The sequence below is a fragment of the Borostomias antarcticus genome (assembly GCF_949987555.1).
Source record: "Borostomias antarcticus genome assembly, chromosome: 11".
In the NCBI taxonomy this organism is placed as follows: Eukaryota; Metazoa; Chordata; class Actinopteri; order Stomiiformes; family Stomiidae; genus Borostomias; species Borostomias antarcticus.
In genome coordinates, this window is record NC_140244.1 from 7,554,947 (window position 1) to 7,582,566 (window position 27,620).

General features: G+C 42.4%; 1 protein-coding gene across 1 annotated transcript in view; it reads right to left on the reverse strand.

Moving 5' to 3' along the window:
• The window catches only part of grm7 (glutamate metabotropic receptor 7), a gene marked incomplete at both ends in the record, with an annotated part of 314,459 nt that overhangs the window by 209,267 nt on the left and 77,572 nt on the right, over positions 1–27,620 (reverse strand). The window contains one exon of the mRNA XM_084445591.1: positions 19,945–20,161. Within this exon, the coding sequence (XP_084301717.1) occupies positions 19,945–20,161 (217 nt within the window). The remainder of the gene's footprint in view (positions 1–19,944; positions 20,162–27,620) is intronic.

Sequence of the window (27,620 nt, forward strand, 5' to 3'; positions counted from 1 at the left end):
TCTGTAGCAGCTCCTTCATGTCTCTGTCTTTCTGCTGCATGTCTCTGTCTTTCTCCTGCATGGCCCTCCGTAGCTCCACCTTCATTGCAGCCTGTCGAGCCTTTAGCTCGGCCCTGACGCTGTCCACCTCACTGGCTGTCCGCTGCAGCTGCTCTGCCACAATGTCACCATACACTGCTGGGCTCGAGAGTGGCATTGGTCTCGGATAGGCCACTGTCACTGCCTGTAACCAGAATAATGAAAATGGAATAAGAAACATTGTATCCTCAGACAATCAGTATGCTATTTTATGTTTTATTTATAACGACACATGTAAAAACTACCTGGCAATAACACTGATTAGAAATGTAGAGAAAACAGAGAAACGTACCGCTTTCTTTGCCACCATCCGTTTTTTAGGGCGCTGTGGGGTGTCTTTGCATGCTTCTTCTGGAGCTGTAGGCCCACACGGAGTCCGCTTTTTAGGACGGGGGGTAGGACCATCACCAAGTGCTGGGAGTCCTGCATTTGGAGCCGGCGTCCTTCTCTGTAAAAGAAACAGACACAGAATATTGCAGTTAATAAGCAGAACAGCCATTAAAAGCTCAGTTGAGTACTTGGAATAGAGAACATTACGGTTGTTTTTTGTGTATAATAGCTGAGCCAAACGTACCTTTCTCAAAATCCTCTTGGATTGGCTAGGACCGGCTTGGACAGGAGGGCCAAGTGCTGGGCGCCCTGCATTTGGAGCCGGCCTTTTCGGTAGGTTGTCAGAAGAGGAGGATGCATTGCAGCCTGGGTTCTTCTTGTTGTAGAAACGATTGGTGTTCATTGTCAGTGGGTCTGTAGGGTAGACACTGTTGTAGGCAGAGTATTTATTGATGGCTGGGCAAGGGCGTGGCCGGAAAGGTGTGACTCTGGGTGTGTCCCAGAGTATGCAAATTCATGTAAGGGTGGACAATCGGACTGGGCCATCATCTTGTGAATGAATGCCATAGAGTGCTTAATGGAAGCAGGAAGAGCTGTCCCATGAGACCATATTTCGAAAAAAATATGTAGGCTAGTCAACAGCGCTAAACATAATTTCCCGATCCCGTTTGAATAGAGAGAACACTCTGCTAGCTAGTTAGCCTACTGTATTAAACCTCTAGGGCCTACTTGTCCCGACACCTTGTTCCGTATGAGTTAACAGATATAGCTAGACCCGACGACAGTTACCACTTTATTATGTAATTCAGTCCAAATGTTTCAATAAAGAGTCCTTATAATCAGTTCGTTAAACCCCTCATCCGTTCCCTGACGTTATAGCTCCCATGTTATGACGAGACTTAAATATGACGAGAGGTAGGCTATTCAATGGGTTTGTGTCAGCAATCCTGATCTGTAATCATTGAATAATGATTGAGTGAGTAAATGATTAAAAATAAGAATTGGATATGGAGTTTGGACTACTGGGAAAAAAAATCATTTAAGAAGATGGGAGGCCCGTCAACGACCCGAGGATGCGGTGAACCAAGTAGGCGAGGCTTAAAGTTGGGTGAATGGGTGGACTTAATTTTGCCCTCTTGGTAAAAGTTGTGGAGCTTAAAACTAACTGATGAATTGATGAACTGATGAAGGACTATTGGAACATTGGAACATGAAATAGGCCTAGACAAAAGACTTAGGCATATAGGCTACTAGTTTCTACGGATTGTCCGGCCATTTGCAAATGTGAATGAATGCCAAATGAATGCCTAATCGGCATTCCTTCAATCAAATTGGTTGTTCAAATTGCTTGGCCTCCATTCATTGTGAACATTTTATAGGCCCAATCGATTAGCCTGTATTGTCCTGTAAATGCAACATCGACGTATTTGCTAATGTAGCCTAATCGCCCATAATGTGCTAATCAAATGCAACTAGGTCATGGTGACGTCAATGAATGACCCCCTTGATCGGGCACCCTGAATGAAAGCAGATATTTTAGGTTATTGAAAATAACTAGTCAAATGTCTGGATGTAATGGATAGGAGAGGTCAATAGCAATATTTCCCAGGGGAAAAGCAGCACTCGCAAATGTAGTTAGGCCTATATTGCTGTGTGATTTCTGTTTAATCCTTAGTCACGTTGATTACACAGATGAATCAAAGGTTGAAGGGAAATTGCTAAAGGGCAGAGAGGAAGAGAACCTCCTCTGAAATATATCAATTGACATTTTCTTCGACATGCACACTGGTCAATTTAAAAGTTGTCTACAAATCTGTGACCAAAGCCAAACAGTTCAATCAAACCCTGTGCATCATCACTGTGTTGATAACAGGCTTGAATACAGAGCTCTCCACTGACTTTGATGGCCACAAACCCTGATGTTTCGTGTCTTAGCTTGGCCATTTACTGTAGACAACAGACTGTGACAGTGACTCGTAAAGAAGAAATGGCATTGGACTTAAAAACTACAGAGCATGAAGCTTACTGTTCTATCCTCTTTCTCTCTCTCTGTCTGTCTCTCTCTCTGACTTTCTATTTCTCCTTCCCTCCATTTCTTCCAACTTCAGCTCGTCATCAGCTCACGCATCGAGTGAGGTAGTAATGAAGGGCCTGGAAAACAGATGCCTGCATGCTCCAGAACTCTCAGAATGTTTAAAAGAGCTCATCTTTATAAGAAGCCAGGCAGCCTCAGCTGCCAGAACCCTCTTGCATTTGCCAATATTCTGACTCTCCCTAGGAAGTCTGACTTCCCATGCTTGAAAAATCACCAAACTTGCACATAGGTCCAGTCCTATGCCTCAACTGGCATAAGGGGCCAATAGTCCTGATGGTGGCGCTATAGCGACAGTATAACGTTTCAAACTTTAAAAAAAAAAAAAAAAGTCTGCAGAAACATCCACATGCTTTGAGCTTGCAGGAATTTTGAAGCCCATCACTGTTTTTCTAAAAAACTGTAAAACCTATGAAACCCTACTCCTCCCACATTTTTTGTCAATTGACACCTCAATTGCTACACTACATCTTCAGACTATCCTCCACAAACAATCTATTTTCGAAATATCAAAATTTGAGCCCACAGCACATTGAATTGATTTAATGTTCGTATTGTATGCAGCTACTGTAAAAACTCACTCAATTAATGTCCAATGTTCATGAAAAAAAATGACAACATTTTCATGACATGGTAGATGTAGTGTGAACATTATGTTTGACAGTATTTTGAAGTCTGTCCCCTCAAACTACTGCTAACTTCAAAATACTCTACCGACAATCATATAGTGCAACAGCAATGTCTCCACCAATCAGAGACGTTGTTGTTGGCAACCCCACCCCAATAGCAGACCCTAGGGCTGCGTTCCGAATCGCATACTACCCTACTATATAGTATGCAAAAACAGGATGTAGTATGTCCCAATACATAGTATGCCACATGCAGTATGGCAAAAATACCAGGATGTCCTACTACATCTGGTCGTATTTTGCAGTATGCAAGCCAGCAGGCTTTTCTGGCTATTCTGACCCACAATCCTGTGCGCAGCGGAAATGTGTGTCACATGTGCAAGTCGTGACAGCTGTAGATGAATGTCGCGTTATGGACAGCGACGGATGTGGGCAAATTTCAAGGCGCAATGTTATGACAAGGTAGTATGTCCCAATTGGATACCTACTGCTTGCAAAGTACGTACTTTCTAAGGGCAGCTGTAGTAGGTACTGGTAGTAAGAAGTAGAAGTATGCGATTCGGAACGCAGCCAAGGACTACAACTGGCTAAATTGACTCTGATTGAGAGGACACCTGTGCCACTGATTGTTTGATTGGTTTCCATCTGGCTTGTTAGTCTGTATATATAGCCTACATGTTGCTCCCCTCTTGTTCTTTGTCTGCTCATTATTTGCTGTAGCTGTGCGTTGTCCCTGGTGTTGTCCTGTTCCAACTTGTAAGTCTGTAAACTTGTAAGTAGTGATGGGACATACGATACCGAAGCTTTGGGGCTTGTGTCGTCAATGTGAAGCGCACTGTGCCGGAGCTTGTGTCGGAAAACGATGACCACGTGATTGATGACGTCTGAAGCTTGGTGTTGCTTCAAACGTCACTGACGTACCGGAAAATCTTTCAAAGCTTTTAAAGTTTTGCCGCAACCTCTGACAACGTGGCACATCTGTTTGGAAGCAATTCTGCAATGATGGAGGCACCTAGTGGAAAGAGGCGATCCAGAGTGTGGGAACATTTCGAACTATTACCCCCAATAAGGTAAATAGTATAGCCTACCATTTATTTGGAATTGTCATTTGCCATCATGTTGGTAATATAACATATTTTACTGATTTACATTATTTTAAGGTCCAGTTTGTTTGCTGTGCCCTCAGGAGGTGTCCTATAATAATAACACTTCTATGTTGAGGCACCTCCATGCCAAACATGAGAATGCAGCAATTAGAAGACAATCCAGTCAACACTCGAAGTAGGCTACTTCCATCAGTTTTCATTATTTCATGATTATTACTATATGCCCATGTAAATCGTCAGTAGGCCTATTATGCCCATGTAATTATAGCCTACATTATCATCATGTTACAAATGTAAACATTATATCGTGATAATCCTCCTGACAGAACAAACACTGGATGACTCATTGGTCCACATGATTGTGAAGGATGTCCAGCCCTTCACAACTGTGAAGGATGAAGGCTTCAAGGCCTTTGTGAACCTACTGGACCCAACTTACATCATCCCCAGTAGGAAGGCCTTGAAGAAAATGGTGGAGGCCAAGTACAAGGCCACCAAAGAGAAGGCTATGGCTGAGGATGAGTCTGGATTTTATTTTTCTCACTCTTCTGTCTTTTGTCTTTTGTCTGTAACATGTAACACCCACCCCTGTGAATTACTTACTGTAAGTCTCTCTTATCTCATTTCAGGTGAGGAAGGCCTCAGCGGTTAGCCTTACTGCTGACATGTGGACCTCCATGAATATGGACGCTTACCTGGCGGTGACAAGCCACTACTGTACATCACAGAGGAGGTGATTTTTATTTGGAGTGTAAAGCATAACATAACAAGAAAGTGATACAAAGACATCACTAAGGATAATACTCTGAAACATTCTTCATCTCTACAGGTCCTATGTAGGATGAGTATTTAGCATGTATCTTATGACATTATTCTGTGCTACCTGCATTTCATTTGTTAGGTGAAGCTGTCCACTGTTGTCTTGGGAGTGGGAAAGTTCCCTGAAGCACACACAGCAGCTAACTTAGCTGAGGCCAAAAACACCCTGATGGCAGAGTAGGGGATTGGAAATGCATGGGAGTGAATGCAGCTGACAGCTAACTATGGCTCATTCACCTCCATGTATTTCCAAAAACAACAGCAGTGAAAAACAATCGGAGTCTGGTAATGATGAGTTTGTAACCCCGATAGTGTATTCAACCTGTTATTTTGACCATTTTGGTTCTTGAAGTGGTGTTTTTACAGTGAACTTTTGACATTGAAGTCAACGGGCAGTTCCGCATCCGCACCCCCAATTATGTCAGACTGACCTGAAGTGAATAAGGTGAATAATCGAATTAATCCACTTCAACAATGTCTTGGCTATCATCTGTGTGTTACTGTCCAATTCAGATTGTATTTTAAAAGCGTATAAACACAGCGTAGCTATAAACTTGATTCGGCCACTAGTTGGTGAGGGTCCTTGATGTATCTGACAATGAATGAATGAATAGCCTTTCGGTCTCTGGGGCTGCAAGGGTCTATAAATACACTGTAGGCTATGTAATTGACCAATCGTGTTTGATGGTTATTGTTACAGGCTATATGTTAGGCTATTGTGTTCATCAACCGTGGTTATGTATGCTGAGCACCTGTAACAGTGAATGTGTACTTGTAGAAAATAGCTACACATGTATAGCAATACATTTGTAGTTGTAGAAAATAGCCACACATGTGTAGCAATAAATTTGTAGTTGTAGAAAATAGCCACACATGTGTAACAGTAAATTCGTAATCACAGAGGAAAAGTTGCACACCTGTAGAATATGTAAAGCACTTTGAAATGCTGAAATGTGCTATGAACTTGCCTCGCCTTACCAGAACTCACAACTGCATCTCCTTCTAAACAAGTGACTAAGGTAATCGCGTATAAAAATTTGCAAATGCCTTAAAATGTGTGCAAATGCCTTAATACCCGCAACGAAATATGCAAGGTGATCTATGAACGGTGTGCAAGGGGGATTGCGTCCTTCAAGTGCGCAAATTAACACGCGCTATCCAATTAGTACGTTGTGCCGAAATTAATATGTAATAAGGGGCGTGCGTCCCTTAGCGTGCAAAATATGGGAGGAGAAAATGCAAATACGTAATTGTAGCACGCACACTGTGACTTAACAAGCCTGAAAGCTAATTGAGTGGTGGCGTTTGCGTTTGCAATTTAGTACCTTTTCAAGGGCAGGTACTATTTGGCTCCATGCAATTGCGCACACACACATGGCAGCCATTATAAGGAGAAGACAAAGGAGGCGAGCACGCCGAGAACGTGTGTTCTCCATCCGTGTGACAATGTTTGGGATGTCAGAGGAGAGGATAATCCAAACATATTGCTTATCTAGCAATTCCATTCTGGAGCTATTAGATGAATTAAGGACTGATTTGGAGCCAGTCACAAGAAAAAGTCATGCCATACCTGCAATAACCAAAGTTCTGGCTACTCTCCATTTTCTCGCAACTGGTTCATTCCAGCGTACAGTAGCTCTCGGTGTTGGGATTTCCCAAAACAGTTTCTCACCTGTGCTTTCCCAAGTACTGGATGTCATGTTGCGCAGGATTGGCCAGTATATAAAGTTTCACCGTACCCAGGACGCACTGATTGAAACCAAGCAAGGCTTTTACACGGTAGCTGGTTTCCCCAGAGTCCATAAAATTACAAAGTGTACTATGTGCTCTTTATTTTGTATTAATTCATTCGTTTTAAATTAGTCTTATAATTTTCCCACACAGGAGATCTGGGTTATTTCCAGTGTGTCTATGATTCTATGAGCCAAGCTCTCATGCTAGAGGGAATAATTGTAGGCCTATTCTTTTTATGTTTGTGTGCTGCAGTAGGCTTAACTATTTCGTTTTGCAAAACTTTTTATTCGTCACATAGTCAACGGTAGGCCTGTTTAACTTTTTTATTTTTTTTCCCCAGGTGTGGGTCGGGATAAATTAATGGGCGTGTGTGAGCCGAGGGAGGGGGGAATCCAGTGTCATATAGACCAATGTTTTCCTGATGTGTTTCGTTTTAGGTTCGGTTAATGTTTAGTCGATTAACCTGGCTCCTCAAACAGAACCAAAGCATCATCTCAGTTCATATTTCATGTTCCATTTAGGTGAAAGCGCGTATCCCCTACAGCCCTTCCTCTTGACTCCAGCTCGTCCACTAAAACATTTGGTCGCATCAAATTTACTTTTGCGTTTGCGCTCCTCTTCCATGGTGCAATTGTGGGATACAACACGCAAAAGCGCTCATTTAAATAGGGTGTTCTTCACACTTTTGCACCTGTTGCCATTCACGCAATTATCTTTGATAGATCACACGCAAAACACATTCCAACTACACGTGCAATCTGAAGGACTGCACACGCAATTTTGCGCTCTTTATTTGGGATCTTAGTAGATCAGGCCCTAAGAGTATAATCTAGTGCTTAGGTAAAGTGCAAAAGTAAATAACTAAAAAAACTATAAGTGCTTAAGAGGGACAATCCTTGTAGTAGAGGTGAGTTTTGAGCCTATGGCGAAATATGAGCAGCCCTGATGTCGGTAGGCAGTTCACTGTGTGTCCAGGACAGAAAAGAGCTGTGGCCATGTCACAACCTCAAACCTTGTTCCATCTCCTAACTGTAGTTAACAGGAAAACGTATGCATGCACCAGTTTTTGTATACATATGTACACCTAGACCCTCATATATTTGCCATTTGTCTTCTTCCTCCTCTTACTCTGCCCGGGCCCGACCCAGTGCTGCGCAGGAGCTATAATTTTCTATATTATTCTTAATTAGTTCTATTTGAGAAGTCAGAGAGTTCTGCGGCTTGTCTCTGGGCCCCAGCCTAGGATTTGTGGCTCCTCTGTAGGAACGATTCCTCTCTCTCTCTCTCACTCTCTCTGTCACAGTCTAAGGGATCAGCCCCAATATCCTATAGTCTAAACTGACTCTTTTCCACTCTCTTAGACCTCAATAATAAATACTACAAATACTATCCTATTCCTTTTCCATAGATAACAGGATCTATGCTTCTGGATCCATGTTTGGAATATTGGCCGATGGTACACCAATATCTAGCACACGTTGGTTGTCATGAACCCTGAAGTCTAGCACGATGGTGACCTGTCTATCATCAATACGTCACTAAGGTGTTCTGGAGTTCTAGGTGAGGTTAGAGAGCTAGCAGCTATGGTGGCTGTAGCAGTGGTTTGAAGATATAGGGGGTTGGTTGGTATTGTTCAGAAGCAGATGACAGAGTAGTTGGGACACATCTGCCTTAGACACCACCTGATTATGCAAGAGCAGCTAAATTGTTGAAGTCACAGTGAGAATGCCTCCAGAGAGGGCAAAGTGGGTGACATAAAATAAAACAAGATGGAACATATATGGTAAAAGAGAAAAAGGAAATACAATTAAAAATGAGAATAAAAGAATATTAAAACTGAGTAAAACAACATGATAAAAGCAAGATTAAAAAGGCATGTCTGGAGATCTCGCTTAAAAGTTCCCACAGTTTCAGCCATTCTTAGGTTTTCTGGCAGGGTATTCCAAAGGCCTGGGGTGTAAAAGCTGAAGGCTGCCTCCCCATGTCTCTTGGTCCTGGCTCCAGGGATAGTTAAAAGTTCAGTGCTAGACGACCTCAGGGACCTAATTGGTGTATATCGTAAAAGCATGCCTGACATGTATTCAGGTGCATGACTATGAAGTGCTTTAAAAAAACGAATAAAATAATCCTACAATCTATTCTTAAACTGACAGGTATTAGTGAGGACAGGTGCTGCAGCATTTTGTACTATTTGAAGTTTGCTAATAGCTTTGTTTGGTAGACCAGATAAGAGAGTGTTACAGTAATCTAACCTGCTACTGATAAAAAAAAAACATGCATTAGTCTTTCAGTGTCGGCCTGGGAGATAAAAGTTTTCACCTTAGCAACGTTTCTCGGGAGATAAAAAATATGTCCTGGTCACATTCTTAATATAGGCTTCAAAATTAAGATCTGAATGAAACATGACACCTAGGTTTCTGGAATGGCATTTGGTGTTCAGTCAGTGTTTTTAAGTGGCCAAATAGTTTCTCCCTTTCAATTTTTTCACCAATGATCAGCATACCAGTTTTATCCTGGTTTAACTGAAGGGAATTCTGTGACATCCATGCAGTTATGCAGACTAGATCTACACATTACTGGGACATTACTGGGACTGGGGAGAGATAACTATAAATCCCATGTTATATCATCTAGAAAATCGGGGAGAGTTCCCTTCAAGCCTACGTGCTGTCAGTGGGAGTGATGGGCTGATGCCTGTGCAGGAACCTGCAATTTCTACTTTCAGGGTTATGTCCCAAACAATATATGTAGTCAAAATCATATCAAAACAAGGCAACAGAATTAGGGGGCATCCCGTATTCTCTTAAACTTGTGATACACATTTATTTTTGTGTATAAACTATAGAATCTGAATTTGTTTTGTCATTGTAAGATTTTCAACATACTGTACAGTACAAGGAAATTGTTTTCGGTCGAGTCAGTAGGAGACACCAGCCTCGTTGATGAGGTTGGTGGCCATGGGGAAGAAGCTGCTCCTGTGGCGAGGAGTTGTGGTCCTGATGGACCGCAGCCTCTTGCCTGAGGGGAGCGTCACGAAGACATTGTGGTCGGGGTTGTCGGGTCGACCTTGATACAGTATATGCATGCCTTCCCTACCCTACCCCTGTAATAGCCAAGGCCAGTCCCAAGTCCTCTCTCTGTGAGAAAAGTGGAAAAAAACAAAACCTCTCTAATCCAAAAGGTTACAGTAGGAAGCGGATCAGGTACAAGGATGTCTAATCGTTCCTAATGAGGGAAGCTGTTGGCAGGTTCCCTGGGTGGATAATGTGCACCAGTGGCAGCCCTGCTGGGGAGAAACTGCTAAAAGTGTCTGTATAATGGGACAGGAGAAGGAGGAGGTGGAAGTGGAGGTGGAGGTAAGGGCCTCCCTGCATGGTGAAAACCTCCTTGGCTGAGCTGCCTTCACACTGGAGCTGAACCACCACCAGACAACTTAATAGCAGCTTTCTACATTTGGCATTGGATCCTGGAGGCTATCAAATTGTCTCCTGAGCCCAGGTCTGTGGGAGTGTGAGTGACTGATTAATAACCACCCATGCGCTTCTAGCTCTCGTCCCCTGTACATTAGCAGGCTGAACACAATCTGCCAGACATTGTTTCAGGGTATAATGTGCAATATCCCATAACATCCCTCCTTCATAAGTGTCAATAGATTCATTCTGACATTATTGTATAAGTACTAGACTAATTGATAAAGTACAACAAGCTTGATAGGCCTGATCAATAATAAACCTAGCCACGAAATTGATTAATACAGATGGGAGTCAATTATGGATTTGAGACCTGAACCTCAACAGAGTTGCTAGATGGAGGGGAGTGAGGGTCTCATTTCACTAGGTTAACATCTACCTATAATAGTTTAAAAGGTAATCTGCCCTGGGGTAAATGGAGTTGTTAGGTTCAGCTGATGGATACTGTACCACAGATCTTATACATAACAATAGGACCCAGTACCTAGCCTATAGAGCTTGCATTAAGAGATGTTACATCATACAGGCTTGGCAGCTCTGCAGATAATTAAAGGAGTAGTAAAGGGAAAATGCATGTTCAGCCCTGTTTTAGTAGTAAAGGGAAAATGCATGTTTAGCCCATTTTCCCTTTACTACTCCTTTAACTATTCTGTAGTGATTCATTGAATATTCATCTTCATTGAATATCCTCTACTGGGTTCCATTGTATTTTAGGCCAGAAATAGACAAATAACAATACAAAATAGGCTTACTCCCTAAAACAGCAGCACCTAAAATGTCATAATTTGCCCACATTGCATTCCACCTGTGTCCCTATTCCTACAAAAATATGCAGCTCCTCTCTAAAATGTATTCTGCATGTTATCTTATTAAATATGAATCTAAATGCATGTTTCCATCCTTATTCATTTCCTTTAAAATTCATGAATGGAGGTGCGCTAACCTGATGCGCCAGATGGTTTGCTTCACATACTGTAACCATCTGGGAACTGTCTGTTGGAAACTGTTTGGAAAAGAGCAGAGACTTTCAAAATACAGTACTTGCCAGGTGATTGGATGAACCATCTGTCTATTACCATCTATCACACGCCAACTTCAACCGCTCCTTGCTCGTCACACCTAATCACACATTTCAATGAATGGTAAATTGAAAGTTAGACTGTAGGCTATACCAGTAGTGAAAGAAAGACAGGTACAGTACAGTCTACTATAGATGGCAAAATACATTGATTGCATTCATTTGTTATCTTACTGTAGATCTCTGAATACATCTACAGTGACTGGTTTATCTAGCTAGTGGTAGTAGTAACCTAGCTAAAAGATGCAAAGCCCGAATAAACTCATGTCCACAGAATTTTTCCTCTCCACTGAAGTGGAGGGGAGAACATGAGGCAGGGAATCCCCTCTAGTACAAGACTGTCAAACCTGCCACTGTGCCAGCTCTGTATGCACAATGTCCGGAAATAATTGGCAATAATGAGTGATCTTTACTCATGGCGACTATGTCAATTTGGTATGGATCCACACCTCTGATCAAACTTATTTTTTCTTCGTATCGTGATGAAGCCATACTGCGCTCAGCTACACTAGCTGATGTCCTGTCTTCAAATTTACTTCCGGGGTTTCCGAATTTGTATCGGAGCTCGGGATTTGGTGCTCGGGACAGCGTCACATTCAAGTTGAAGGCGTTGCAGAAACAAAATGCAAACCCTCACTTTTGCCCAATCTTTGTAGTTCTAGGCAAGTTAGCTATTTTTAGCCATTGTTGGCAATACTGTTATTTTGCGCATTTGACTTAACAGACACCACGTCTTGACCCGACGTCAGTTACTGAGAGATACTGTAGATAGATATTTTCATAATAATTAAATTACATCCAGATGGAGAAAAAATATGTTTGAGAACAAGGTAATAATGACAATAAAACATTATTTGCATAGCACCTTTCATACAGATACAGATACAGATGTGTAAAGCACATTTGGCTCAAAGTGCTTTACAACAGAGCATTTAAATTAAAGAATGTGACATTTAATGATGCAATGATCAGGCTTGTCATCATTTGTAGACTATAGTAGAAATACACTGTGAGCCCAGCCTGCTAAATCTGCTCAAATACGCCACCTGGCGTTGGTGCATCACTAAAATGAAATAACACCTGTCTGAAATCCCACAAGATTTCCAACGGGGTTCCCCTGTCAAATACTGCGATGGTGAAATTCTGTGGGATGGATCATTTCTACAGCTCTCCCTTTTTTATGTTTTGGATTCCGCAGGCCGCAGTTCAGTTATCACCATGGTACGGCGTGTTGTGTCACTTATGTGTTTACTGTTGCAAAGATGCTAATAAACAGCCAATGGTTTTCATTTGGGAGAACAGGCTAATCCAATAAGCAAATCAGGCCCATATTAACTACTGCTGTGTCTGCTCTAATCTCTCTCAGACCTAATGGGTTTATCAATAAACACACAGGGACACAGAGTATGGAAGCCCAGCCCAACATAGCCTAGCATACTGTAGATTAGACTATCTTAGCATAGAGTAGCCTACTTAAGCCTAGCGCAGCATAGGTCTAACCAAGTGTCAGCTAATTCACCTAGCATAGCCTTGCTTGGCACACAATGCAACGTCCATGGCAACAATGTGTGGCGGTAAATGGGTTTGTTAGAACAGCACAGCTGAGCAGACTGAAGCTAAAGCCAAATGTACACTGTGCGATAAAACCCACGATTCTGAGGTCGTAAGGTGGTCGTGGGTTGTCGCAGACAATCATAGTTCATCGTATGCAAAATCGGGACTCGCAAGTTGCACAGTGTGAGAAGGTATACGATCTGCGATTCATTGCTACGACGAGGCTACGACCTCCCGACAAAATATCTGGCATGTCAGATATTTTTGTCGTAGATTGCAGATCACGTAGAAGTTCAGTCAAGATGAATCGTGGGCGTAATCGGGGCTGGCAGAAATCGTATAGTGTGAATACAAATCGCATAGTGTGAATACACACGTCGTATGGTCTTGAGACGGAGTCCCGGTTGTAAAGTGGGAAGGGATCCCCGATCTAAGATTTTTTCAGTCGTACAGTGTACAGAAGGCTTAAGGCAGACTATAGGAACAAAGCTCCAAAGGGATACATTCATAATCATTACAACCCATATAGACTACACAAGGACCAAATGTAAGAAAATGAGTCTGCCAAGGTGAGTGGGCTTTAACAGGCAAGAGTTTAATGCTAGTTCGAATGGGAGAGATGCCTACCTGTGTCAGTTTGGAGACAAACGCTAGATGTAATTTTTCCCAAGAAGCCTGTTACCTTAATATTTGGTGACTGTATTTCGAGTGGAAGATGACGTGTGTGCTTGCTCCCAATAGGCCAACCCTACAATTAACCTATGAAAGTAGGCTACAGCGCAGTAAAAACCGTTAGAAGTGTGATCTTTCGCCGACTATAACCCTGTTCAAATAACCCTATACTGGTAAATGTAATTCCGTTCAGTGTTAAAAAGTCAAATGTTGGAGTTTTAGGAGTCTTAGGACCCACACATTCAAGCATCAGACTCCCTCCAGTTTGCATATCGTCTAAACAGATGATGGCATGTTACACTGCCCTGTCCCACCTGGACAAGAGGAACAAGAGAATAGCAATTGCTTTAGCTTTTAGGCTAATCCTTTTAAGATAAACTGAGCTGTGGATACATTTTAAGATAAAATCTTTAAAGTGCTTTGGATATGAACACATAAGGACAAAAGTCTTTTGCTGTGATATCAGCGCCTATGTACAAGTCAAAACCTTGATGATGTATCTGCTGCATGAGTGATCTATGTCGATATTTTGTCTGGGCACCGTCAATTGGAGAGCAGTATGATTCATTAACCTAGTGATCTGTGATGGAGGAGGGTACAGGTATGTGTGTTCTGTATGTGTGTGTGTGTATGTGCGCACGAGCACCTGTGTGTGTGGTGGAGGGGTGACTGAGCCCTCTGATAAGAACAACTCCCAGGATCAATACAGACAGGATTACCATTACCAAGGCTGCAGTAGATGACCCTGAACAGACACACACACACACAGTAAGATACACACGCGCACACAGACACACACCAGGGCACACACACACACGATGCATACCTGTACAGAAAACCGTAAACACACCAGAAACTATAGTATACACACAACCTGAGTAGAAAACAAACCCAGCCAAAATCATCCACACATTTCCAAGTAAGAGAAACGCTGAATCCCCTGCCTTATTGTACTATTTGTACAGATTATAATGAGAGTAATCCATCCATGTGCTTCCATGTCAAAGCCGCACCACAGCAAATGCGCAACTGTGTTATTCCTGTGACTGTCTGTTCCTGTGCCATGCTTTTGAAATATGCATGATTTTATAGAAAACTGAAATAAGACTTGCTTGGTATCTGTTTTAAATCAATTAATCAATCAATTTACTAAACGAAAAGGCCAGTTGTTAAAGGATTTAAACTTTATAAGAACAAAATCGCCTGCACAATGGGTGTCGTGGTGACCGCTGACACAGACAAATTCAATTTTCCCCTGTAAATAAGTAATGTAAAAACAACAGATGTCTCCAACCATTAGATAATTTAGGCTATTTCCAATGTCTGTTGTTTCAGCAAATTATCAGCCTATGCCTACTCGGTGCAATGTCTCGCAGCAATACCATATAATGCAATATCAGGGGCTTTCACTCAGTAAAACAGGAAGAATAAGAATATATTTTGGCTATTTAAACAAATAAACAATTAACAAGCACATGTTTGCATTACACTATAAACAACTAATAGTAGTTATTATACAAGTAAAACAGAATAATAATTATTTTGATTGGCCTCTGGCAAGGTGTAGCAGATTATGGACATGACAAATATACAGACCATACTGAGACCATCTCACTGACAGGAATGTTGGTGATCTCAAGCAAGCTGATAAAGATCTGCAGGCCTCCAGGCTCAGGCCCAGGGACATCCTTGTCTCCCCTGCACAGTGACTAATCAATGGGAAGTCACGCAGGGGGAAACGTGGTTCGTTTAGACTGTTTCCTGTCAAACTCACAGTAAACCTGACAGAACCCTCTCTAGTCAGAGGACATGGTCCCTTGAAATGGGATTTTGTGAAACCATTAACTCCTCCTCTCTTCACTCCCCCCACCCGGGGTAGTAAACTAGTTGCACTAACAATCCTGAAAGATCTCTCCCAGCAGACTCACACAGTGAAACAAAGAGGATTGACATTCTTTCGATTACAGGTTTGATTACTTTCTCCTTACTATGTGATGCAAACACCACAAGAATAAGCCCTAGGAATAAAGTATGGGCATTGATGTATTGTATTTGTAACCACGCTTATGTTTTCTATATAATATGCTCTATGCTGCTAAGTAAAAAAAGAGATGTTTGGTATCAATCTGAAGCTAAACGCATGAAGCAGTTGATTATGCATGTTGGGGAAATGTATAAACATGTTGAAACCGGGATGTATGATGATTCCAGACTCTTAAAAGAATCTTGGCTCCCCTTTTATGAACCGAAGGGAGTGGGGGATGAGAGCCCACAGACCATCAACCTGACCAATTGTTGGTGTCCATGCAAACAGGACACAACTCAGTTTCCTGCCGTTTATAAGTGAGGGAGGGGACAGATTCTCTCTCAGTGCTCTCTCATATCTCTCTCAAGTTGCTTCTCTTGTCTTCTCCTTGTTCACATGTAATCAAGGATCAAAGATTGTGCCTGATTTATGAAAATCAATCCGTATGAACCCCAATAAAACTATTTTTTAAAATTATAATAAAAAATATCTGTATCCGTGGAAATTAGATCTCTTCACATGATCTTTAGGTCACTTGATTGAGGGGCCGACAGGCAAACCGGAAGCTGCAGCCACAACAATGCAATCTTGAGATCCAGGCATTTTCTGCCGTCAGCACCAACCTTGTGGGTCCAACTGCAGTTCATAATTGGGCCAATGAGACTAACACATCCAGTCTATGTGTACCCTTTTGACTCCACGCCCATGCTCATGGGCAAAGACTTGCTCAGCCGATTTGAGCGTTTGACTTCAAACATCTTACATTCTGGGCCCAGGCCCGCTGACCTCTGCCCATTGCATCTCCAGCAGAAGCAAGAGCACAGTGCTACACCCTTGACCTTGAGGTTCCAACACCTCACAACACGGCAAAGGATCTGGAGACACAACTGGAAACTGCACTGAATGAGGAAGGGGCTAAACCATCGGAGACATGCAGGTCCCATCAGACATCCTTCGTCAAACCAATTCTTGCTTGAACACGCTTGACCCCTCCCTGGAGGACAATCCTAGCTCATATTTGGTGCAGAACCCCACAATCCCTGAAGTCACCTTTTCAGACCTATCGATCGGCATAGACTCCCTCGGACTCCTGACGTAGGTGGGGGTGTAGTCAGAACTCACCTGACACCAGACCAGGAGAGATGGAAGGACGCTCTTTCCTGCCATTTCCCGCCCAACTGTATGTGGACTCGCTCACTGATCAAAGACCACACACCCCACCCTTGCAAAACGGCATCCTGCAGACATACAGCCCAAGCTAACAGTCTGGCATACTTTGTGCCTCGTAAGCGACGTTGCTGTTCATGTCTCAGAGGATCCCACTTCACCTCCATTCATGGCTCCACAGAGCCAAAGGGTGGTAAGAAGGCTAACATATGCTCACAATGCAACTGCTGCTGACTGCTGATGACAGCCCTCTTCCCATGGGACTGTAAGTTCTATTAGGATGATCTTCTTCACCTCTTCAGACCACAGTACCACATCCGGCCTCAGTGTTGTCTGGACAACCTGGGGAAACTGCAACCTTCCTCTCAGGTCTACCTTAATTTCCCATGAGTTGGCCTTTTGTAGCAGGCTGTTTCTTGATGTTGCTGTGGTTGGTGGCTTTTCTCTGATTGATGGTGTCATTTTCCCATGTGATTGGCGTTTCTTGCATCTCTCCTGCTCCCTGGTGCTAGCGAGTGTCATGAGCACATTGTCATGGCACCACCTGCATCTTCCTTGTGTGAGTGCTGTTTTACAGCCTGACAGAATGTGTGCCATGGTGACCCTCTCCCCATAAAGCTTGCACAATGGGTCCTCTCTCATGCCCCACCCTTTCTATACAATATAAAATGGATTATGTACATAGGACACAGGATATGAATAAATGATCATAAATAACCCTGGAGGGGAAGGCAGTACATGCTATATCTATAATTAAGTCATTCAATACAGTCATTTACATTAGTCATTTAGCAGATACCTTTATCCAAAGCAAATAATTGCATTTAATGTAGGTTGTCATTGTACCAACTCACCAAAACTCACAAGTCACGGCTCCCTGAAAATGTCCTACATTCATTCTTCATCCATTAACATAGCTGTCAAGTCTCCCGTTTTCCCCGGGAAACTACCATATTTTACCCTTCTTTCCAGCTGTCCTCCCGTTTAAGTAGTTTCCCGTAAATCTCCCGTATTTTAACCTTAATTAAAAAATAAAAAATAAACATTCCTCTCCGGTACTGCAGGTGGCAATGGTGACGCGAGGCTAGTGGCAGGCAGTAGCCTACAGAAGCCCGGTTACAGTCGAGATTCATTCAAATTGACAGCGCGAGAGAGATGGATGGACGTGAAGACGGAGAAGGCATCCCTGCCATTATATATAATGTAGGCTATAGTTTTTAATAGTTTCAGGTTGGAGTAGACAATGTGATGTCTCTATACAACAGGAACTAGAGATAAAACAGGCTATTAAGATGGAAAAAGTGAAGTTCGAGGTGGAGAAGTAGCCTAGGCTATAAGTCTAAGCGGAAAAAGTACCCTATTTCAGTAGGCCTATAATGTCATTGATTGTCAGGCATTGGTGCTATCACAATTCAATTAAAATGTGTTTCATTTAGGCTATATAATGTAGGAATGTTCAAAGCATTATAAAGGTAGGCCTACTGTATCAGATTCTGAACACCTAATTGTAGTTTGTAAGTGGTTGACTAGTTTTAGGTCTCTTGTACACTTGTCTTAAAATGTAAGGGGTACTAGAGTTTGGTGGGTGGTGGTGGTGGGACGGGGCGCTGGAAAATTTCCCTTATTTTCACATCCCAATGTTGACAGGTATATCCTTATATCGACAGTAGGCTACGCAGTCATTAGGCTACCTCTGTGTAATTGAACGCTTTAAATTATGAGGACTAATGTGGTAATGTGGTAGGCTATCTTTAGGTTGATCATATTTGCTGTTGATGGTAATGGTCATAATGTATCCGTCCCTTGGTAATGCATAAATCATGGTTCCCTGAAATCATAGATGTCATTCATTCATTCATTCATTCATCCATTCAAACCTTTATGTAAAATTCAGAAAATCCATTGATTCTTAAAATGCATGATTATTAGCTTATCCAACTTTTACAATGAATGAATGGTCAAGCAATTTGAACATCTTTGAACGACTTTGATTAAAGGCATTCCAATGAATATTGCTTCGGCTATTTCAGTAGCATTCATTCACATTAGCAAATATTTAAAGGAGCATTTACCGGACAATATGACCAATTATAAACTCAAATTAACATGTTCGATTGACCAGATTAATGTATCCATATAAACAAGGATTAATGCTTCCCTATAAAAAAAAGACATTTGGCTATTTCAATGGCATTCATTCACACATCCCTATAAACTATTAAGGGGAGACACTACAATTTGTTTTCCCTTTAAAGATATCCTCATGAATTTTTACTAGTTTAATCTCCACACCAAGATACATGTTTTTTGTATTACACTTTCTCTCTCCAAAAAAGTTTAGGTATGAAAATTAGGCAATAACTCATTAAATATGCATACATTTGTATACATTTCTGTACTTACTATCTAAACAATGGATAAAGTCAGGCTTAAAGTTTTACTTTTGTTTTGACAATATACTAAAAACTTAAATATTTACAGCTGGGTTTGTGAATACAAGCTTATTTTCAAAAGATATTGAAAAAAGACTGCATACACCCATTAAAAATACTTTTGGGGCGTATTTTTAGACAGGAAATGCAACCTAAAATGAAAAGACAACAAGATATTCACAATTCCAGCTGTAAATATTTGCAGAATACATCTGAGAATCAGCATGTAAAGTTTAGTGAATGCACCTGCCCTGGAATTTGAGATAGCAGGTACCGAGTGACATCAGGTACTGAAAAAACGTGATTTTAAGAAAATGGCCGATAAAGATAAGCATTATCAATTCATATGCTTGTTTCACAGGTACAACAATTTGAAAAATAGCAGTTTTTAATCAAGTCTCGTCATTTCTCTGTTAATGTAGTGATAGTATACATGTTATAGTAGAATAATATTAAAAAAATCTGAAAATTGGTGTTGGGAAGAAAAAACACAATTTTGACTGCAGTGTCTCCCCTTAAAGGCAATGGCATGCATTCACAGTAACACATATTTAAAGTAGTATTTAAAGAACAATATGACCGATTATAAGCTATCCAAGGTATCCAACAGGCCAAGCAGTCAAATTGACCGCGCCCCTGCCCATGCGCGGCCTGGTCCAACGTGGGAATAACTTGGTCACAACAATAGCCTGGTGCAGCTTCCAGTATGGCTATGACGCATCCTTGTATACCCCCAGCCCCAACATTCATCACTCACCTGCTTCTCTGGACAGCTGCATGAAGGCGTCCACGCCCTTCTCCCCATAACTGCCCTCAGAGGCCAGTGTAGAGACGTAATTCCAGCCCATGGCCTTGACGATGTCCACCATAGCCTGGGCCTGGTAGGAGTCCGGAGGGACCACCCGTGAGAAGAAGTCATACCGCCGGTCGTCGCTCAGCTCAGGGGCTGTCGAGGCATAGCTTATCTGAGGGATCTGGAGAGAAGAAAAAGGACACATGGATGTGGATAGAGGAGTTGTATGGCCAATCTTTGCTAACAGTGCAGCTCCCGAGGAGCAAATGTTCAGATGAACTGGGAAGACGGGATATGTTACACAAGTGTAACACACTTTGTTGGATGGCGTGAAATCAGTATAACATACTGGGAATGTCTCTGAGATGCTCTGTAGATTGGCAATAGGGCATAGCAGATGTGTGGGTGAAACAGGATAATGAATTTCAACTTTGAATTCACAGGAATACAGAGAAAAGAGTGCCTAAATGCCTAGAAAAGGAGTTAGGTCGGAATCCAAAAACCCAGCTTTTACACCCACTACAAAAAAGTGTGTTTTTAATCTATTGGCTACAGAAGCCCTGAAGGGTAACAAAAAAAAGCTTTATCAAAGTTTATCTCGTTCAAACAACTTACTAATTTATAATCTTCATACCTTCATACTCAAGAAAGTACCTTTTCGGCCTAGCCTACAATCACTAGCCAGGACCTTGAGACACAGAAAGGCAGCCTCAAACCTACCTGTGAATCCTCTGTATACATTGGTATATATGCTGCTATGGACTGTATGTATATCAAGTTGTGTACAGAAGTTGGTTGCCCTGAAACCGGCTTGTTCTGTTCTGACATCTGTGTTGCTTCAATGGTTTAGCGTGCTACTAACCGTTTTCTGCCTCCCCTAGTGCCTCTCTCTCTCCCTCCTATCTTCTAACCAGGTCCAGTGGATGCCCCACTGTCACCAGCAGACCACCCTGAGTCCGATAGATACCCCTGTGTCTGCTGTGGATGTCGTAGTATTTAGTTAACACACACACACGTACACACAGACATACACCAGTCCACTTCCGGCTTTAGGCCTGGGCACAGTCCCCCTTCCCCTCACCCTAACCCGGGTCCGTATCCTTTTCCTACCCCCACCCTACCCCCGACCCCTGCCTCTACCTGGACCCAGGCACACTCACACACACACAGACATACACCAGTCCTGGGCTCAGATCCCCCTCCCCTCACCCTAATCTGGGTCCGTTTCCCATTCCTACCCCCTCCCTACCCCTACCCCTGCCTCTATCTGGGCCCAGGCACATTCACACACACACACACAGACATACACAAGTGTTTGCCATGTCTCTCCTATGATGTTTTTAGCCTCTCTTACTCTGAAAATGTAATTTAATGTAATTTATTGCTTTATAAATGTTCTTAGCCGGTAGACAAACATACTCCAGGAGCTTGCTCGATCGCCTTCTTGAGAGGGGTCAGGGAAAAATTTTTACAGCTCACTTATCTGACCCCCAGGTGATACTGTTTTTTTGCTTCCCTCTGGAATATGTAGGGGTGGGTCATATGCCCACCTCCCTTGTTCTCTGTAAAGCGCATTGTGTTGCCTCTGGGTATGTAATGCGCTATACAAATAAAGCTTTGATTGATTGATTGATTGATTGATTGATACCAGAAGGGTGTGGGTGTGAATTTTATTTGCCATTCTCTTTGATAAAACCTTACATTAAAATGATTTGAAGCTGGACTCTTATTCCCTTTTTTATTGATAGATTCTGCATAGCAAATCAGCCTGATAATTAAAATCTCTCAATGCCACCGTTATTCACCTGTCACGACAATTACATGAGAGGATGAGTGATCAGGGATGAACAAAACACAGATGGGAGTTTTGCTTGCTAGCTACCTAGCTACTGAACCACAACCTCACACAAACCACCAGCTTTGTTCACTAGCTAGCTACTTCGCTATGATTTCTGGTGAAATGAAATTGCAGGTTCCATGATTTCATATCCATTGCTCTCCACTGTAGCCTACATGATGTCATTGGCAGGGCTAGCTTATAATATCCTTAGCATTGCACTGACTTTGGGGACATTGCGCTGCCATTGACATTGTCAAACACTTCTATTAGAGATGGATAGTTTTGTCAATCCATTTTGCGAAGTATCTGCTGTATGGAAACGGGGTATTGGGCTCCAGCTATGGATATGCAAAATCTCTTGCTCGGGCTCGACTACCTAGCCTACAATAAATACACTTATTGTAACTAACTCACTTTGGATAAAAGTGTCTGCTTAATGACTAAATGAATGTAGTGTAATAATGTAATGTAGCCTAATGGTTGTGGCAAACTAAGGCAATCAGCTGCGGCCAGTCTCATGCCTCTGATTTGTCGTGCCAACTTTTAGTAATTTGACAATCAAGGCTTCGGCTAATTATCAGAAATGATGTATTGGTAGCCTGTAAAGTATATGTTTTGCGTAGGCCTATATAAATGCCGTTACCGGTAACGTATGCATTTGGAGAGCGCGCGCGGCAGGCGAACCAATGGTGGCTGGAAGGCTAAACACAGTCGGGCCAATAGATATAACTAGATAGATAATCTACCTCAACTCAGCAAACGCCCCAGCCTATGCCAACCATCCGTCCTGGGGCTATCGGCCTATTCGTTACAATCTATTTTTAACAAACAAAAATAAATATATGCTAATAGCCTACATTTTTATCATACAATGCTTGAATTCATAGTCGTTTTACCAAAGTTATGCTTGAGCTATAAGATAAGATGGTACTTTATTGATCCCCAGGGGGGAAAGTACAGACAGGGTAACAAAACTAGATAACTAGATAAGTTAAAATATAACTATAAACATATAACTATACAAGTAGGCCTATGTAAGTCTAAGAGTACACAATATATATGTACATGCACAAGATATATATGTTCCTGCATACACAGTCTGTGTGAATATATAACTATACTATATGCGATTCTCCTTGATTCCCACGCAGGGTGTGGATGTGGTTTCTGCTGCATACCTACAGTAGAGGCATAATAGTTTGGTATTTTGCAAATATTTGACGAAGGCTATTCAAAACATATTCATTCCTTCTATATTGCGTAGGAGACACTTTAAAATGTAACATAACACATAGAACGAATTGCCAGCGCGCCTTTCTAACAAGTTAGTTATGTCGTTCGAACGACTTAGCTATCTCATTCGAATGACCTAGGTATCTCGTTCGAATGACTTACTTAGTCGTTGGAGCAAGATACTTATAAAAAGCTCCGCTTTTTTGTGTTTTGTTACCCTTCAGGGCTTCCGTACTTATATTATACACATTCCTGCAGTATTTTTCAAAACAGATTATTAAGTTGAAGGCTGTCTCTCAAAGAAAAATGAGTTCTGTTGTAAGCCTCAAAATTAGTTTGACATGGCCTTCACTTAAGGTTTGTGGTAATTATGATTTTGAGTTTCTGAGAAAAGATCTGTAAGGGTCTGATCTCGGACCCTCTGTGTCTCAGCCTCTGGTTTAGCTTAGCTTCTCCAAGACGTGAATCCAATCAAGATAGGTGTTTTACAATTACCCTTTTGATCTCTTATGATTTACTGTAAATGGCAGAAGTTCTGCATTATTAACCTGTAGATACGTTAGTCAGAGGGGCAAATTTCCCTCTGGGGCAATAAAGGTTTTAATTCAAGGGGTGATCAGAGGGCTTAAATTTGAGTACATACTGAGCAAACTACAGACGGGGGGGAGGGGAGGGGGTGCATGCAGGATCCAACCTCTGGTCTCCTTCTTTCCAAGCCTGAGGATCAGTACAGTACAATACAGTACATCCACAGTTGCCTGTGGGGTTACGTCTCCAGAGCAACCTCTAGTGCAACGTCAACTTTATATTGCAAGCAAAGTGTTCACTTGCTGTATGTTTCTTTTCATTGATATAAAAGAAAAAATGACAGGAGAGAAAGCATGTTCCAGCTCCTTCTCACTTAATCTGTGAATATAACAATCCGGTGCTTTCAGAGTCTGTGTGAAATGGAAAAAGGATTGGAACAGGGATAGTGGTATGGCACAGTGAAAACCCATTAGAAACGGAGTCTCATCTACCCTCTCAACCGCCTTATGTTCTCACACCATTCTCTTATCACTGCCTCTCAAACTTTTTTCTTTTGGGCTTTTCTCCTCTGCTTCTTTCAATAGCTCTTCCATTATCTTGTGCTCCTTCTCAACACATGCTATTATGTCTACACACACACAAACACGCACACACACGCGCATGCACACACACACGCACACACAATGGGGTAGTGAAATACTCTCTGGGTACACATATTTATGTGTCTGTGATGCTGCCAGGAGGTCTGTGATGAACACTGTTGGGGCAGCGAGGGCCCATTATCACCCACCATTATCTTGTCCATCACCATGACAGAGCTGCCGGTCTCCCCAGGACACACAGCCCTGAGACTTCTGTGTAGGAACAGATCTCTGCTGGTGGGATAGTTTTAACCCAAAAAACTGCATGCTTCTTCACTGTCTAAGCCTGCTAAACTGAAGGCTGGGCATCAGAATGGTGCAGTTAAAACAGAGTGAGTGCACCAAACCACCTCTGTAACAAATCCTGGACGTATATGCTAAATAACACAATCTGTGCGGGCGACAAGCACTTATATCTGACCTTGAGAGAAAAGAAAAGCATTGTATGCGAAAATATCACATTGCTCATTATTAATAACAACCTGTGTCAGGCATAACAACATATTTCACTGTTTAACTGAATTGTTTTCAATGCCACATTCCCTTTTCCTTGCTATGCTTTATCGAATCAAGTTGTGTGTTACCGCTCCATCCTTTCAGGAGAGAAGAATTAATGGGCAAGGGAAATGGTTGGTATTCAACAGACGTACAAATGGCAAGTACTGCACTAACAGAGCCCACCTACTGTAGGTTGTAGGTAGAGTGGTGCTTTATGATAATTTGCATGATTCCAGGTCTTTTCAGTCAGAAGTTTTTTTTATAGTCATTCAGATGCAAAATGCAGAGCCTCACTTCAGGGTCATTATAGTAGATCTCAGAGACCTCAAACTGGAGAATTATCATTCCACTAGTACAGAGAACTGTAACCACCTTGTGTGTAAGCCCAGTTATGTTCCCTACTATGAGTCAAAATGAAACCAATATGTATTTTAAGTTTAACACTACTATTTAATGGAGTTCCATACCTACAGATTCACTACATAACCAGAAGAACAGACACCAGACATTTATTTCCTCTAGTGGCATATTCAGTGTGATGAGAGAGCAGTCGTAGGAGTTCAGCTCCGAGGTTGGAGAACGTCCTTCTCTCTGATAGATCACCACTACGACTGTTTGGGTCATTTCTTTCTTTGCCGAGACAGGGAAAGGTCAAGAAGCTGACAGCCTCGATAAAACATGAATACAAGGAGGGTTGAAGCTGACCCACAATGACCGATGGAGGAGCGAGACATCAGGACAGAGAGGGGAGGTAACTAAGTGGAACACTGGAAACATGATAATTGGCTTTCTCTCTGGCATCTCCATACTTCCTCTTCAGTTGAACGAGGTAGTATTGACTTCTCTGGCAATGTTTATTGGAGGAGTGTTTGTTGGGGAGGGGAGAGTGATTTGTGAGGATAGAGTGTATCTAGTATCTCAGCTCAGGAATGGTATTTTGTATTTTGGCTCCAAGGCTGGTTCTTGTGTCATTGCAATGGGGATGGCTTGGGAAATTAATGGGAAAATAATAATTGCAGAACGTTATTTCTAAATAAGAGCCCTCCTTTCAATTGATCTCCCTCCAGATTTTTTTCAGTGTGAGAAAAACAGTAGTTATATGGACTTCCAGCATGTTACTTGTAACAACAACACCCTTCTTATATTCCCACCAATACATTTGTTCCACAGCATTCCCAGCAAGAGGGGGGAACACTCTCCCTGTGTTCTGGCTGGAAATGTGGAGGGCAAAAGATAACCTGCATGCGGCCTTTATAATTCCCCATAGAAGTCTGTCTTGGCAGGCTGCCCCTGATCATTAAGGGAATTAGAGGGATATGTTCCTGCTGCTGTTAGAGCTAACAACCCCCCCCCCCCCACACACACACACACATACACTCACACACACACACCCACACACACACACACACACACACACAGTAGATACACAAACGCACACCAGGCGAGCCTATCCACCACCACACTGCTGAGACTAGATCATCAAACCTCTGAAGCCTTTCTTCCCCCCATTAATTATCCAGCAGGCTACAGCTGGTGCATTGTTTAACAGCATGATCCTTGAACCAAATTAAACGGACATGCTCTAAGCTGCACATATGGCTGAGATGGAAATATAATAAGAAATGTATCAGGGCTGGTACGTGGTGGTTCCAGTGCAGCTGCCCACCAGCGATGCTTTACAGCGACCCCATCTGGTGTCGGAGTCACGGTCACGGGCTTAAGAGGGTCAGGTAGGTGGCTCTCTCTTCCAGATCGCCGACCATGGGGATGTGTGACAGACCCGCCACAGCATCGGCAGGGGACAATTGGACAATAGGTCAGATGTGATTGGCTACCAAATAATTTCCTCTTTTAAAAAAAATAAAAAGACATGTAATATCAGTGTGACGATACACACTGCTATACCTTTATCTCTCGAGTGTGTACATTTAAATATGTGTGTGTATGTATGTGTGCGTGGGTGTGTACTGTACAGGCATGGTCATGTGTGTTTCTGTTTCTGTGTGTTTGAGAGATGGAGCTGTATTGTTACTGCCTCACAACAGCTCTGCCTCCATGAGCATAATGATGTGCTCCACACCACAACCCCATGAGTCAGACGTAGCACTGAGATGACTACACAGGCAGGAAGCTGATTTGAGGTTCATTTGCTGGGTCTCTGCAGTGTGGGTCTTAATCACCATGGAGGTGCAGCAAATCACTGATTCCATTACAGGCCCTCATTTTCTCTCTTCTGTCAGAGACAGAATAGCCATTTCTTCACATTCTCGTTCCTCTCTTGTATCTTTTCTCAACAATTTATCCAATATAACATGAAAGGGAAGAAAAGAGACCATAAAATAACTGACTTACCCTGTAATAACTGATATCCCAAACTGGGGTGTACTGGGAGGAAGTGTTAAGCTCTTCTGTTTCCTGTTTCTGTTTGACACAGTGGCTGGGTGCAGTGACAAGGAATTAATCTGTCGGGCATACTCAAATTGCATAATTCATTACACCCAGGAGTCCATTGTCAGCAAGTGGATTAATCCAGTTAAATATGAGGTTTTTAAGCTTGCAGTACATCCTCCCCTGTGTTGAAAGTGAGGAGACAGAGAGATGGAGAGAGGAGGGGAGGAGAGCAGAGAGGAGGAGGGGGGGGGGGAGTGGAGGAGAAAGCATACCAGTAGGCTAGCCTAGCTCCCTAACCTGACCACCTGCCTTCTGGCATATGGTTTTTTTTATTTGCTGAGGGGGAGAGACTGGAGAGATGGTTCCATGGTACTCCTCCCAACTCTCTCTTCACTGAGCCTGCATGGCTGAGACTGGAGACAGCAATATCCTACCTAAAATAAGATAATTGTACCCACTGGTCAACATTCCTTAGGATAAGAGGATGAGTGGGATGGGGAGTGGGTAGC